This window comes from Dryobates pubescens, chromosome 8 (genome assembly GCF_014839835.1).
Source record: "Dryobates pubescens isolate bDryPub1 chromosome 8, bDryPub1.pri, whole genome shotgun sequence".
Lineage (NCBI taxonomy): Eukaryota > Metazoa > Chordata > Aves > Piciformes > Picidae > Dryobates > Dryobates pubescens.
Genome location: NC_071619.1, coordinates 7,102,991 through 7,115,676, shown reverse-complemented (window position 1 = coordinate 7,115,676; position 12,686 = coordinate 7,102,991). Strand labels below are relative to the sequence as shown.

Below are 12,686 nucleotides of genomic sequence, written 5' to 3'. Positions count from 1 at the left end.
ATTACCAGACACAAATCTGTTCGTTACATGCCGAGGGTTTATAGCAAAATAAATAGACTGTCATCATAAGTTCAGAAAATTGTGTGTTCGACCCACGATAATGTGTAAAGGGCGTTTAATAGAGTTCAGCATTTATTCGTTATCTATATGCGGACAGAGACGGCGGTAGCGTTATCAGCTTTTTTTTTTTTTCTTCCCCCTCTTTAAAAAAAAAAATCAGTAGTTTGCTCTGTCACGTGGTGTGTGCCTCACACACAGACAGACACACACACACCCCCCATCTCTCTCCCTCTCTCTCCCTCTCTCTCCGCGGCTCAGTTTTGATTTTAGTCACAGCAGAAGGCTTAGCCACAAGAGATTCCACTGGTTCAAACCAGCGTAAACCAGATTTATTCTATGATTTATTTATTTATTTGTTTGGGGGTTGTTACATTTTGGTTGTTTGTTGGGGTTTGGTTTTTTTTGTAGCCTACAAAGGAACAGATTATGTCTCGGATTGAACTCTGTATTGTGAAAAATAGAAACCACTCACTAGATAGGTAGATAAATAAATAAACACAACCTTTGTTTCGCAAAATACGCCGATTATAAGAACCTAAGATGGTGGCTGCAGACAGCTTGGTGCTGCTTGCAGTTGAGCAGGGAGCGTCACAAAAAAATGATGTGTGGAAACGGAGAAGTAAGGGTAACATATTTTCATGAAGAGCATTGTTAAATGAGGGAAAAAAATACATCTTTTGTTAATTTGAATGAATATCTTTCAGCCAATGTTAGAGAGCGGAGGGGGAAAAAAAAAAAGCCCCCTCTCATTTCTTAGCTTAGCTGCAAATCCCATGCAGAGCTTAAATTCAGCCATGCAGCACAAACAAGATAGAACATTTTTGTTTGGGACCTATTGAAAAAACAAATGTGCAGCATTTTAAAACTCTCATTGATTATAGCAGGGTGGCATGCCCAAGCGGGCGCTAGTGCAGGAGAGTAGTTTTAAACTTTGGCCCTTTAAGTATCATAGTCAACTGAAGAATGGTGGCCTCAGAAAGAAAAGATAGCTATGTGATCAACTCCCAGATCGTCTCTTTCTAAAGAGCCTTAATGTTTGCCTTTTTGGGGAAGAAAGGGGGGGAAGATCTGGAGAAAGAGACCAATTTATGATAGGCCAAGCTCTTGAATTTAAGCGCCGGTTTGGCGGACAATGCCGTTTTCTTTATACCAATTCTAGCAAAGTTCCTTTAGCTACATACTGAAGAGCCATTTCAGTTTAAGTCTGTGTGGTAGTAGCCCTCCTAATTACGTCTCGTTAGAGCCTCCTTGCCTGTTTTGGTGTGAGGCGTATGTTCAGTCTTAGGCGAGCCATATGAAACAATAGAGAATAATGGAGGTTCTTTTGTTTCCTTCATGCTGGCGAGAATTTATGAGTTGTAAACATTTCCCAGCTTACACACGTGTTGAAAATTAGTGTTATGAAACTGGGGGTGAAGTATCAGCATAAACTGAGATAATGATGTAGCTGTTGTAATTTGGAATTCAACTGGAATCGGTGAGAGAACTGTAATTTTTTGATAAAGAGCCACTCTTGTGCAGACATTTGTTGTGAGTAATTATACATTTTTATTCCAGTACAAATAACTTACCAGTCTCTCTGAGGGGAGAGCATATTACAGCATAGCTTGATAATCAGACTGGGGTTTGATTTAGTTTTGCTGTAAACCTGCCAGAGCAATATTAGCAGTAGTATTAGATTGTCTTGATTTACAAGCAGAAATTGATAAATTTTAATTGTATATACCATATAAGTATGCACACACACACACACACTGTGTGTATATATAGGTGTATATATATACACATACACTGTATAATGGTCTAGGATTAAGAATCTGGAAGGGGTCTTTTCTGAGGGAAGTATTTTTTGTGTTGTTCCTTAGTCTTTTGTCTGTTTTTAAATAAGCTATACAATAAATAATAATTCTGAGCCATTTAACTAAGCTGCTTTTCTTTCTTTTCTCTTTCTTTTCTTTCTTTCTTTCTTTCTTTTCTTTCTTTCTTTCTTTCTCTCTTTCTTTCTTTCTCTTTCTTTCTTTCTTTCTCTCTTTTTTTTCTCTTTCTTTCTTTCTCTTTTTTTCTTTCTTTTTCTCTTTCTCTCTCTTTCTGTTTCTGTTTCTCTTTTTCTCTTTCTCTTTCTCTTTCTCTTTCTCATTTCTCTTTCTCTTTCTCCCTCTCTTTCTCTCTTTCTTTCTCTCTTTCTTTCTCTCTTTCTCTCTTTCTTTCTCTCTTTCTCTCTTTCTTTCTCTCTCTCTTTCTTTCTCTCTCTCTCTCTTTCTCTCTTTCTCTTTCTTTCTCTCTTTCTTTATCTCTTTCTTTTAACTGGAAAAAAAATCCTCTGCGATTCAATAATAAAATTAGATGAGATAGTTACAGTAGAACTCAGCTGTATAAAAATTGAGACACTGGTTACAGGCTGTAAAGATGTAGTCATCTATTAATAAGTTAGATCTGGTAGTAAAATAAGAAATCAGCTGTCACAACTAAAATATACAGAAAACATTCTGAAAACTTGTATATACAAAACCACTTCAGCTGTACAATCTTCGAAGAGAGGAATAGTAAACTTGTTTTTTTCTTTATAATATAGACTTCTATGAAGTCATTCCCCTTTATTTCATGATGGTGTCTTAGATGTGGTTTAAAAGAGAATTTCACACTATTCTCTTTGTTTAATGTGACAGTGTGAGAAAGTGATCTTTATTCGTTCAAAAAACTCTGCATGTAGTCTATGTTTAGGTTCTTTTAATGTGTTTGTCTGTGATTTTTAAATGCTAAACATGTAAACAGATAAATTGTCAATGTTAATTCTGTATCCTGTCACACAACTGATCTTTCTTTCCTGCCATTTCTTTCCTTTTTATCTTTTTTGTGCGTTCATGTTGCAGTTGATAAAATTACGTGAAGAGGTGAGTACTTTCTTGCTTTTTGTTGTCTAGCTTTCCCTTTAAAGCTGAGTTTCTAAATCTGAAGTAGATCTTTTTATTCATTGTTGCAGGGAAATCTACACAAAGCAAAAATATTGATTACATTGCTTTAAAATATTCACTGTTGCGTCTCTTTTTCCCTAATAATTGTGTACTTACACAGGAATCTCTAGATCAAACCTTAGAAATTAACATTCTTTGATAGTGGAAATTTTTTAAAGGCACTAGAAATAGAAGGGAAAGAAAACCCCAACCCTGTTATTTGATCTCTGCTAGAATACCATGATCAAATCGGGTACAGTAATAATCGTGTCTGCATCACAAAATCTTTGATAGGGTAAATACATTTATACACCGGTATTGAAAGTGAAAGCATTGCTTTGTAAAATCATATGCTGAAACACTGTGAAAATCACACAGATTCACAGTGGTTTGAGTTTGGTGTGAGGTACTGAAGCATATGTTGGATATTGTGTACCAACTGAAAATACAGTGCAGGTAGACCTACACACACATATCAATATTTATTATTTATTTGTGAGTGCTGTAGATCTGTAGGTGTAACACTAGAGATCAGTATTCCAGAATACCTTTCTTCCAGTTATAAAATGACTCATAAATATTTAGAGAGAGAAGCCTGTTTTAATGGTCAGTTCCCCAAATGTTTCAGTATAGATTTTAATTTTTTGTCTGAAATTAATCTCCTCTGTTGCTTGCTGCTGTAGCAAAGCAGGTATCTGAACTGAACTTTTAATTATTGCCTGATAGCTGCCAAAAAAGAAAGTCTCAATAAAGTCCAGACTGCTTATAGGTCAGATTTCTGAAGTGTTTTGTATGGAGAGTTGGAACCGCTGAAGTATTTGAATAAATATGTTTAGAAGCACGAATATTTTAACATCACATATTTGTCTGGTATCTCCTTTTTGAAATGTGTGCCCAGACATATCAGTAATGAATACTGAGCTCTGCAGGAAAGGATTTGTAAGTTTTAGAACTGAGGATGACAAAGAATTGTGAAGTAACCAGATTAAGGACAATTACAATGAATTCTGAAAAACAGGAAGGTATTTGTAATATAAAGATTCTTTCACTAGTTCCCCAAATGCTTTATTTTTTTTCCCCTCTTCTTCTGGAGCTGATAGTAGTATGATAAATCTACAGAGTAAAATAGTTAACAAATAAAATAAACAAAATAAACATGTAACCACATGAAAGCCCTCCCACCACTGCTGAGCTCCCCTCCCCAACAGTCCCAGTATTTAAACAGATGACAATATTGTTGCAAGGGTTTGTATAGCCTGATAACTGAGATTTTTTTCAGAAGCTTCATCTGTCATCCTTTTAACAGCACCTGCACGTCTGCTCCTGTGCTTTTGTAAAAGAATGTAGTAGGATCATTTTTGCTTGCAAATAGAGAGAATAGTTTTTTAAACATAAAGAATCCTCATTTGTTAATTTACTCTGAAAAAATGTATCATATATAAAGAGCAGGCTACTACTTAACTGCTCTTCTTATTTAAATAGCTGTGTGGGGCAAGAAGGAAATTCAGGATGCTATTGCAAAGGACTGCAACTTAGGAGCTGTTCTGAACTCAGTCATACCATTTGGAGCTTAGAAATCCTCTTTGTTAGCCACCTACATATTTTGACATTGCTTCTGGTAATTTTCTTTTTGCCTTTCCCTTGCTGACCTTGAAAGTTACTTTTCCCTCTCTCTGCATGTTGTGAGAGCATCAGCAAATAAAACTAAATAAAAGGATGTATTATTTTTTCTAGATCAAAATTGTACAGGCAAAGGGGAAATAATTTTAAAACCAACTGTAAGCATTCTGTTCTCTGCACTTTGGTACACACTGTGTGCTGGATAGGTTGTAATTGCAATGGTGTTTTTATACCCGATGCAAAATGCACATTAAAGTTTAAATGAAGGCTAGTACAGTGACTCAGGCATAATTCCTAACTCGTCACATAGCGAAACATCAAGGCATCCCCAATTATAGTTCTCCTAAGGAGGTATGAACTGATCTTAAAAAGAAATTGTGCTTTGCCTTACTGTTTGTTAATAAAACCTGTGCTTCCTCTCATTACAGGGATCTTTTCTAGCACACTTGCCGTACACAGGCTTCCACGGAGGCTGTGTCGCTCTGTCTTTTTTTGCTCCTGAGATCTCAGTTTGAATCCAGCCCACATGGAATGACTAAATCTCTAGTGATAGCATGCCACTTTGCAAAACTTCCTTATGTAACTCCTGATGGAAGCTGTTTCTGAAGCTGCAAGACACTGAATCACCTCGCTACACACCTTACAGAGAGCTGGGAATACTGTAGGAGAAGGAGTTTGGGGAGGGGTGGGAAGCAGTTGAAAGCTTCAGCTGCTACTGTAGGGCATTGATTTCAGGACCAAAGAACAGGGTGTCTCCAAACCAAAACAATGTAAATAACACCACCCTTAATAATAAAAATTAGGTTTCATTGCAGAATGGTTTGGGTGGAAAGGTTCTGCAATCAACAAACAGCTCTGAGTTAATGTTAGCTTCGAGTTCACAGGGCTTTAGCATTCTAATTGCTCACAGCAAGACAGAAGTGAACTGTGGGCTTGTAATTTACTTTTTAGATTAAACATGGCTTATATAGTATATATAAAATACACAGTTAAATGCAAATTCTTTCTGTTGGGTGGCTCTTCCACATTGTAATGTGAAATCTGATTATTTCTCCCCCGCTCCTTGAACATAGCAGGATAGTCTTTTCATTTCCAGGATACCACTGCAGCGCTGTACATCTGTTCTGTAATTATAATGTTCTACTCCTTGTGCTCACTCCCAGCTTATGTTTTGGGCTTTTTAAAGTATGTCCTCTCTAACTTATAGGAGTCTTACCTTCTAAACTCCTTTATATCCCCTCCCTGCCCTCCCCCCATCCCCCACTTTTCCTTCTTGAGAGACATCTATGTAATAATACCAAGTTTCTGATTTATTTATTTGTTTTTTAGCAAGTTTAAAATCAGTATTTGGAGAAAAGCACTGCAGGATTATGCCTTCTTTTTTTTTTTTTTCTTCTTCTTCTTTTTTCTTTTTTCCTTCCAATGGGCAATGAAGAGGAACCAGCAGATGTTATGAAAAGATGCCCTTTTAAAAAAAATTAAGCAAAATTAACACTAATTATCTAGATTGACCATGAACGCTAAGAGCGCGCGCCACTCTGGTTGCTGTCGTGATTTCAATTACAGCATCGTAACTTATGGTTTTAAATTTTGCTAAGTGCTTGTGCTGATTTTTCCCTTTTTGTTGGTGGCCTGCCCCCCATGAATGCAAAAGGCTTTTTTGCAATTTACTCTTAACCTATCCACTGTGTATTAGACAACTCTATTAATTATTATAGACTGTTATTGCAGCTTTCCTGACCTTCACATTGGGTCCTATCTGTGCTGATCTAAATGCATTGTTTTAATGATTTCCAAAAAAAGAAAAAGAGAGGAGGGAAAAAAAAGGAAGAAAAAAAAAAATTCAAGGCAAGCTTTGATGTGGCTTTAGCTGCCTCGATCGTCTGGCCGCATCTCAGAGATGTGTCACCTATGCCGGGAGGGAATAGGGAAATCACGTTTTGAATGGTAATGATAACATACTAATCACTTCCTTTCTTTGAAGATAGAAGCGAGATATTCTGTCAGCATCCCTGGCTGCTAGAGCTTGGAGGCACTGGTCTAGGTGTATTAGCTTAAGTGTGCATGTCAATACAGCTTGCATCTCCCAAGATCCATAGGGGCTCATTAGAGCAAGGTAGATCGTTTCAGTAGACAGCCACTCAGATAATATGTATGGCACCTCCTTTTTTTATTATTATTAGAAAGCATTTCTCCAATTTTAAAATGACATCTGTCAACAAGGCAAAGTTGTAGGAAATGTTTTTTGACAAACACCCGAGCTGTTGTTTTGGGGTAAAGGGGTGCCCGGAAAGGTGTGTGTCTGATTACTGCGGGGAGGGGGCTTGTATTTTTTTTGATGGCTTGATTAGAGCTTGTCTAGGATCAAATTTCCAAAGGAAATGAGCTCACATGTTGAAAAGTTGATGTTTTGTATACAGAATAAACTAATGAACGTAATCATTTCACTTTTTCACTATTGCAGACTTCCCTAGTGAAAATGTATTGGAAGACACATTTTCACCAGAGCTTAATGTTATCTCATAAATGGGCAAATGACTTCTGAGAAAAATATCTTATACCTGCATGGGTGTATGTTATTTCTGTACTCATATATATAGGCATAAAAGATGTAAATCAGGAAGCCAGTGTTTTGTTTCTACATCTTTTTACATCAAACAGTCTGAAGAATATTCATGCTGTTCAGTATTCCGTATGAATAGCTCATTGTTTTTATCACCTCACTTGAGTAGTACACATAAAGGAAATGTGTATCCTCTGCTGAAAATTAAGTTCGTGGTAAAGAAACTACCCCTTGCATTTAAAGCGATGGTTTCATCAAACTGAAGTTGAATAGAAATCATGGGTGCTTGCATACATGTGTCACAGGGAAATCTATTTTGGAAACGCTTTGCAGAGAGGTTTCCCGCATCAGAGTCACGTTCTGTTTTGTGAGCTCATCTAATAAGAGGGAAGCACATATTCCATCTTTCAAAACAAAAGTGATTGGTACACATAATTATGATTGATCACAGGACCTGCCTCTTCCAGTGGTCCTTGTAACAGGTTCTTCCATAAAATACACGTGGATATTTTTATGTTTTGGAATATGAATGCACAGTTAAAGGAGGCGGGGGGGGGAGAACATTGTAGGCTGCTGCCTGATTCACTTTTTTTTCTTTTCCTCTCTCTCTCTCTCTCCCCTTTTCTTTTTCAGAGGGCACATCTGCTCGATAACACAGAGAGGCTGGAAAGGTCATCTCGGAGACTAGAGGCTGGATACCAAATAGCAGTGGAAACCGGTAAGAATTCTGAGAGTGAGCAAATTGTCTTGCTTATGCACAGCAGTCTTCACAACACATGACATTTCAGGGAAACTTCAAAGGCGAAACAGAGACAGCAGCCCGAGATGTGGTTTACATATTGGGGAGACAATTGGGAGCTTATTTGCGCTTATCTTTTTTCAAGTTAAAAGGCATGACATCTACTGAAAACAGTTCCTGAGGTTTAAAAGTATACATCTGAAAAGAGATGGAATACTTTGTCTAAATTCTACATTTGTCTTAATATGCAGTTACATGTTGTCAGTTTACCCACCCGCAATGATTGCTAGCACACACTGCAGCCTCCAGTTGTTTTTGTCTCTTACTTTTATTCATATATGTAAAAAAATAAATAAATCTAATCTTAATAAATGTTGGAGATATTAACCACAGATGATATATAAGAAGGCTATCAGCTCAATTTTCTTGCAATCAGTTCAGTGACTGATTATGCAGCTGTTTCCATGCAATGACAGAAGTAAACAAACCGTATCTGAAAATATACAGATAGAATAAAATGGAGAACCGAGGCTCAATTATTGAATTAATGATTCTTTTTAAAATCTATTGGCTACAACTTTTCAGTTGGTATTTACAAAATATTTTTACTAAGGTTTTGCAGTTCATAGTGGGACTGTTGGTTGGGTTTTTTTAAGCAGCAATAGTTAAGCTTCCAAGAGTCTAATCCGCTTTAAAAAAACCATCTTGCACAAAGTTACAGAAAGTTTCAGAAGATGTATGTTTGAGCAGTGAAGTAATTTTCTGGCAGAGAGTCCCAATTGATTGATATATTCCAATATCTCTTTAGAATTCAAGCCTTATTTCAGACATAAATTTTAAGTTGAACTCTAGTAGAGTTAACTATGGCTATGTTAAATGAATGGCATTACCAGAGTTGCTTGCTTTTTAATTATTCTGGGCTTAGTACTGCGCACAATAATGAAGTGGATGTATGGAACATACATTTTGGAGAGGACAAGGAGAACTAATTCTCTTATGCCAGAGGATGACACATGAGTACACTTGGACCTGTGACAGCAATGAAGTCTGCTCTCCTGTGGATTTTCAGGTCTATTAGAATAGAATAGAACAGAACAGAATAGAATAGAATAGAATAAGCCAGGTTAGAAGAGACTTTCAAGATCATTGTGTCCAACCCATGATCCAACACCATCTAATCAACTAAACCATTCATAAATCAACTATGACCATTCATCAATGGTCATAATTTTGGGTGGGTTTTTTCATTTTTTTGAGAAAGGAGTGTTTCAGGCTAGTCAAAAATGTTTCCTGATCTACTTTGGCTGAACCTGGGATTTTCATGAAGAAACAGAGAAACAGTATATAAAAATTCAGACTGATCCTTTTGGGGAAGAGATATATTACATACTTTTTTTTCCATCCCATGTGGAATTTGTTTTATAGAGATGATGATCATTTTAACTTCCGTTGCATATCTCTGTGGTGATCTCTGAGAGATACAGTTGGAGTGCAAATGTATATTTAAATGGAAAGGGTGTCTTTCAGCATCAAAACCAGGTGAAACTGCATTGAATTCCATAGAATCACTTTGATTCACCCCATCTTCGCATCTGCCTTTACTTTTCATCTTGAACAATTATATATATAAATATAGATCATATATATTCTTCCATAAAGCCTATGATGATCAGCAGTGTGGTGATGTCATATGACATATTAAATAATTTGGAGATGATGACTTTGGAAATATTAACTTAATTGTAATGTAGATTTTGGCAGAAGATTTGGATTACTTATATTTAGTTCCTGGCATGGATCATGATTTAGGTATGAGTGAATTTAGGTTAAGTCCGTGCAGTAGAAGAACTTACTTTTGGACTTCTTGTATGACCATTCTGTGTTGAGGTGTCATAATAAAAGAAAATAATATCTTTTGGAGTTTCAATTCATTATTAAGTTAACTCCTCAGATCTTGTTGTACCTTAATTATTACTTTTGTTTCATAAAGATCTTTACATATCACTGGTGAGGCCACATACGGAGTGGTGTTTCTTGCTTTGGGCTCTCCAGTACAAGAAAGATACTGACTTACTGGACTTAGTCCAGTAAAGGGCCCTGAAAAGAATTGAGGAACTGGAGCATCTTTCATAGAAGGAGCAGCTGAAAAAGCTGACAGTGTTCAACCTAGAAAACAGAATGTTCAAGGGTAGCTCATCAATGTTTGAAAGCAGCTGATGGCATGGAATGAAGAGGAAACCAGATGCTTCTTAGTAATGCCCAGTGATAAGACAAGAGGCAGTGGGCACAAGTTAAAACCTATGAAATTCCATCAGAACACAAGGAAATAATTTTCACTGCGGAAATATTGAGGCACTAAAATAGGTTGCTCAGGGCAATTGTGGAGTCTCTGTCTGTGAATGGAGTCTCTCTCTGTGCACATACTCAAAATCCAGGTTGGCACAGTCCTGGCTGTAGGTGACTTTGCTTGAGCAGGGCATTGGACAAGATGACCTCAAGAAGTCCCATCTCACCTCAGCTGTCCTGTGATTCTGTGAGGAGGTGGAGTATCTATTCTGCTTTATTCATATGGTGGTGTTTCACAATTACAGATATGTATGTTGCTTATTATAATGAAGCTGAATGATTTTCACCCCAGGAATAAGTCGCATTTGGGTCTTTCTTATTACCTTAATCAGCAAAAATACATATACTATTTTAACCTGCCCCTGTGATCATCTAAGGATTAATCTGACATCACATAACTAATTTAATGCAATTTCACATTACCATTCCTGAAACTTACCATGATAAATTGGAAGCTTTTTTGCTGTTTGCATCTCTAAATTGATAAGCCCTTTCATCTTATGTACAGTTGTTCATACAAGCTGAGATCTGTTGGAAGTCCTGACTTCTTTCTTTGAGCAGTGCCATTGATTCATGAGCTTCACTGGTGTCTGAACAGGATGCCACTTATGTCACCATCTCGAAGACACAATCCAACACTGGCTGTCAGGCTTTCAGAGTTGGTTTGCTCTCATTTGTTGATACTGAGGATGCTTAAAATTATGCAGAAGCCTCCTGAAGGACTGTCCGTTCACCAGTTCTGTAGTACTCAAGGCCTACTGTGAAGAGAAGAACATTATTCTAAATATTCATTGGGGTATGTTGCAAATTTAACAGGCATTTGAGTAGCTGATTTGGAAGACCACTATGTTTATGAAAGCATTTGCGTTTTAGTTTGCCTGAGCTGCAGAGCACAAACCTGAGGGACGCAGAGGGAAACCACTGTTTTTTTGAGTCTTGAAGGTCTCCATTGTTTGTACCAAGCAGGGAAAGTTTTAATCATGACTGATAACACTATTGTGATAACACCCAATATTTTAATCAAAATATTGTTTTAAAAAAGGCTTCCTGTGGTTATTCTTCTGGTTTTATATTATTGTCTGCTTTTCTGGTAAGGAGCAGACAAGCAAATTCAAACCTGGCTAGCAGGCATTTCCAACATTACTTCGGGTGCTAGAACTCAACATTTTTCATTTCAGCTCACTTAGTCTTGACCATATAGCATCAGAATATGAGAAAGATTTTTTAAATGCATTAAAATTGCTGGTTTCAGTCAAAAGGAGAGTCTGTTTAATTAATCCAAATTAATCACAAAGTTCTTTTTGTTTTGGATGGGGGAGATTTCCTAATTCCTTTCCCCCATGCTTGGATTTCCACAGCATCAAATTGAATTCTAGAACTTCTGTGTTTTGCCTGCAGAGTGTAGTGTAGTAAGGCATCTCCTTCTTTGTTTAGTCTTAGAGATGTCTGCTCAAACAGGAGTGTTTTGAATAAGGCACAGTTCAAAATGCTTCATTCATCTTCAGAGATAAAATTGGCATGCAAACGTAAAACACTTGTCAAGGAGAACCATTGTAATCTGGAGCTGAATTGCTTTTGGTAAGTTCTTCTCAACTGCCAGATACTTTTTAGGGAAGAAAAAATATCCTGGTGTTTACATAATACAGACTTCACCTTGTTTCATGGCAATGTAAGACAGACATCCAACCGTTGAATGCTGTCCAGGCTTTCATGGCAAAACTGCATTGCAAGTGTTTATTTTTAATGGTTTTCCTTCATGAACCTGAGCTATTTCTACAGCTTTCAGTACATGTTACTTGAGAACAAGTGTTGAGTTTGCTTTTCTGAGTGATGATAACTGGATATTATGCTGTGGCTCTGAGTCTGTCTGCAAGATCTGTGCTACTAGAAGAGTTTGTATTTTGTAATCTATCTGTTCTTTGCATCAAATCTTTCAATTTAGTCTTAATTTCTTTTTTAATATCCTTTTTTTTTTTTAATATGCAAAACCATGGTGGTTGAAAGAAAAGAAATCAAAGGAAGGAAAACTCTCTTTTTCCATTTACAGAAAATTCTTCTGAATCTGGACTTCAGGTTGCTTAAAATGTATTTTCCATCTCCCTTACTCCTTGGGAATCCCAGGAATATGTAATTTTGAAACAGTTAAAAGAGAAATATCTGTGAGCAAGAGATTTTGTAGCATATTTTCCACCCTTATGTGAGGTGAATAGTTCTCAGCACTGAGGGATCCAAGCAACTTTCAGTGGCTTTCAGTTATTGTAATGAACTACAGTCCCTTCCTGGCCTGAGCCAGAAAAGTATAATCTAACATAGCTGTCTGTCCCAGCTGACAGACATGTGGTCAGACCTACCTCAAAATACTGGCAGCTTTTGAGGTAGAAAGCAAAGAGAGTCTTGTTAGACAATG

At 36.9% G+C, this 12,686-nt stretch overlaps 1 protein-coding gene across 4 annotated transcripts in view; it reads left to right on the top strand.

Annotated features, from left to right (window-relative positions):
- VTI1A (vesicle transport through interaction with t-SNAREs 1A) overlaps positions 1-12,686 on the top strand; it is a 291,318-nt gene that overhangs the window by 64,315 nt on the left and 214,317 nt on the right. For 2 of the 4 annotated variants that reach the window (XM_054163881.1, XM_054163883.1), the window contains exons 5-6: positions 2,931-2,951; positions 7,828-7,912. In XM_054163881.1, the coding sequence (XP_054019856.1) occupies positions 2,931-2,951; positions 7,828-7,912 (106 nt within the window). The remainder of the gene's footprint in view (positions 1-2,930; positions 2,952-7,827; positions 7,913-12,686) is intronic. The other 2 variants (XM_054163882.1, XM_054163884.1) reach the window with 1 other exon arrangement.